Below are 2,598 nucleotides of genomic sequence, written 5' to 3' on the forward strand. Positions count from 1 at the left end.
GAACCGGGAGCGGCGCCCCCTGCCGGGTCCCTGCGGCCCCGCCCCAAGCCCCGCCCCCTCCCCGCACTAATGAAGGCGTGACGTCATCAACGAGCGGGGCCGTTAATGAAGGAGCCGCCGCGTTAATGAGGGGGGAGTTAATTGGGGGGGCGGGGCCAGCGGGGACACTTTGGGGACATTTGGGGTCACTTTGGAGACGCTTTGGGGACATTGTGAGGAGAATTTGGGGACACTTTTGGGGACACTTTGGGGACATTTGGGGACACTTTGGGGACGCTTTGGGGATAATTTGGGGACATTTGGGGACAGTTTGGGGACACTTTGGGGACATTTGGGGGACATTTTGGGGACACTTTGGGGACACTTCTGGGATAATTTGGAGACACTTTGGGGACATTCTGGGGACAATTTAGCGACACTTTTGGGGACACTTTGGGGAACCTAAAGACAATTTGGGGACACTTTGGGGACACTTTTGGGGACACCTTGGGGACACTCTGAGGACAATTTGGGGACACTTTGGCAACATTCTGGGGACAATTTAGAGACAGTTTTGGGGATACTTTGGGGACATTTTGAGGACACTTTGGGGACACCTGGGTGGGCACTTTGGGGACACTTTGTGGACACCTGGGGGGACACTTTGGAACATTTGGAGGATAATTTGGGGACACTTTAAGGCCACCTCGGGGCCGCCATCATGGCGGCGGCTGTGAGGGGGCTGAAAAGCGCGGGAAAACGGCACCTGCACGGGGCACGACGGGAGTTGTAGTTCGGGAGGGGCGGGGCCACAACGCGTTTCTACGAGCGCCGCGAGGCACGACGGGAGTTGCAGTCCCGGAAGTGGGTGATAACGGGGCTCTGCGGCGCGCGGGGCATGACGGGAGTTGTAGTCCCGGGAGTGGCTTTTAAAGGGCCCCGCCTCCTCATTAAGGGGACTGGGATGAACTGGGAAGGACACTGGGATGAACTGGGAGTACACTGGGGGTGAAGTGGGCTGGACTGGGAGTGCACTGAGCTGAACTGGAAGTGCACTGGTCCGAACTGGGAGTGCACTGGGCAGAACTGGGAGTTACTGGTGTGAACTGGGAGTGCAGTGGGAGTGCACTGGTGTGAACTGGTGTGCACTGTGAGGCACTGGGAGTGCAGTGGGAGGGCACTGGGCTGAACTGGTGTGAACTGGGAGTGCAGTGGGAATGCACTGGGCTGAACCGGGAGGCACTGGTGTGAACTGGCCTGAACTGGGAGTGCACTGGTGTAAACTGGGCTGAACTGGGAGACACTGGTGTGAACTGGGCTGAACTGGTGTGAACTGGGAGTGCACTGGGAGTGTACTGGGCTGAACTGGGAGTGCAGTGGGAGTGAACTGGGCTGAACTGGGAGTGCACTGGGCTGAACTGGTGTGAACTGGGAGGCACTGGGATTGCACTGGGCTGAACTGGGAGTGCACTGGGAGTGTACTGGGCTGAACTGGGAGTGCAGTGGGAGTGAACTGGTGTGAACTGGGAGTGCAGTGGGAGTGCACTGGGCTGAACTGGTCTGAACTGGTGTGAACTGGGAGTGCACGGGGCTGAACTGGGAGTGCAGTGGGAGTGCACGGGGCTGAACTGGGAGTTACTGGTTTGAACTGGGCTGAACTGGGCGCGGCCGCAGTGCCCGGACCGGCCCGGGCGGGTCCCGGCGGGGCTTTAAAGGCGCCGCCGCCTCTTCCTCCCCCTCCTCCTCCTCCTCATGGAGACGCTGCTCGTACTGGGACTGCTGGGGCTGCTCACTGGTGAGACTGGGAGCACTGGGAGGGACTGGGAGAGGGACTGAGGGGGACTGGGAGGGACTGGGAGGAACTGGGAGCACTGGGAGGGCTTTAAAGGCGCCGCCGCCTCTTCTTCCCCCTCCTCCTCCTCCTCCTGCCCATGGAGCGGCTGCTGCTCGTACTGGTGCTGCTCACTGGTCAGACTGGGAGCACTGGGAGGGAACTGGCAGAGGGACTGGGGGGCACTGGGAGCACTGCGAGAGGGGTTGGGGGGGACTGGGAGCACTGGGGGGGGGCCGGGGGCGGTGGGGGGGGGGCACTGGTGAGACTGGGAGCACTGGGAGGGGGGCACTGGTGAGACTGGGAGCACTGGGAGGGGGGCACTGGTGAGACTGGGAGCACTGAGAGGGGGGCACTGGTGAGACTGGGAGGCACTGGGAGCACTGGGAGAGGGCTGGGGGACAGTGAGAGGAGACTGGGAGCACTGGGAGAGGGACTGGGGGGGACTGGGAGGGGGGCACTGGTGAGACTGGGAGCACTGGGAGAGGGACTGGGGGGCACTGGGAGGGCACTGGGGCTGCTGCTGCTGGCCACTGGTGAGACTGGGAGCACTGGGAGGGGGGCACTGGTGAGACTGGGAGGCACTGGGAGCACTGGGAGAGGGCTGGGGGACAGTGAGAGGAGACTGGGAGCACTGGGAGAGGGACTGGGGGGGACTGGGAGGGGGGCACTGGTGAGACTGGGAGCACTGGGAGAGGGACTGGGGGGCACTGGGAGGGCACTGGGGCTGCTGCTGCTGGCCACTGGTGAGACTGGGAGCACTGGGAGGGGGGCACTGGTGAGACTGG

At 62.6% G+C, this 2,598-nt stretch overlaps 1 protein-coding gene across 1 annotated transcript in view; it reads left to right on the forward strand.

Annotated features, from left to right (window-relative positions):
- Window positions 1-1,731: 1,731 nt before the first annotated feature.
- Window positions 1,732-2,598, forward strand: part of LOC113981282 (kallikrein-15-like) — a gene marked incomplete at its 3' end in the record, with an annotated part of 5,199 nt that continues 4,332 nt past the window's right edge. Inside the window, exon 1 of the mRNA XM_027708599.1 lies at window positions 1,732-1,774. Coding sequence (XP_027564400.1) covers window positions 1,732-1,774 — 43 coding nt within the window. The remainder of the gene's footprint in view (window positions 1,775-2,598) is intronic.

This window comes from Neopelma chrysocephalum, unplaced genomic scaffold (assembly GCF_003984885.1).
Source record: "Neopelma chrysocephalum unplaced genomic scaffold, ASM398488v2 Primary Assembly neopelma1_96382, whole genome shotgun sequence".
Lineage (NCBI taxonomy): Eukaryota > Metazoa > Chordata > Aves > Passeriformes > Pipridae > Neopelma > Neopelma chrysocephalum.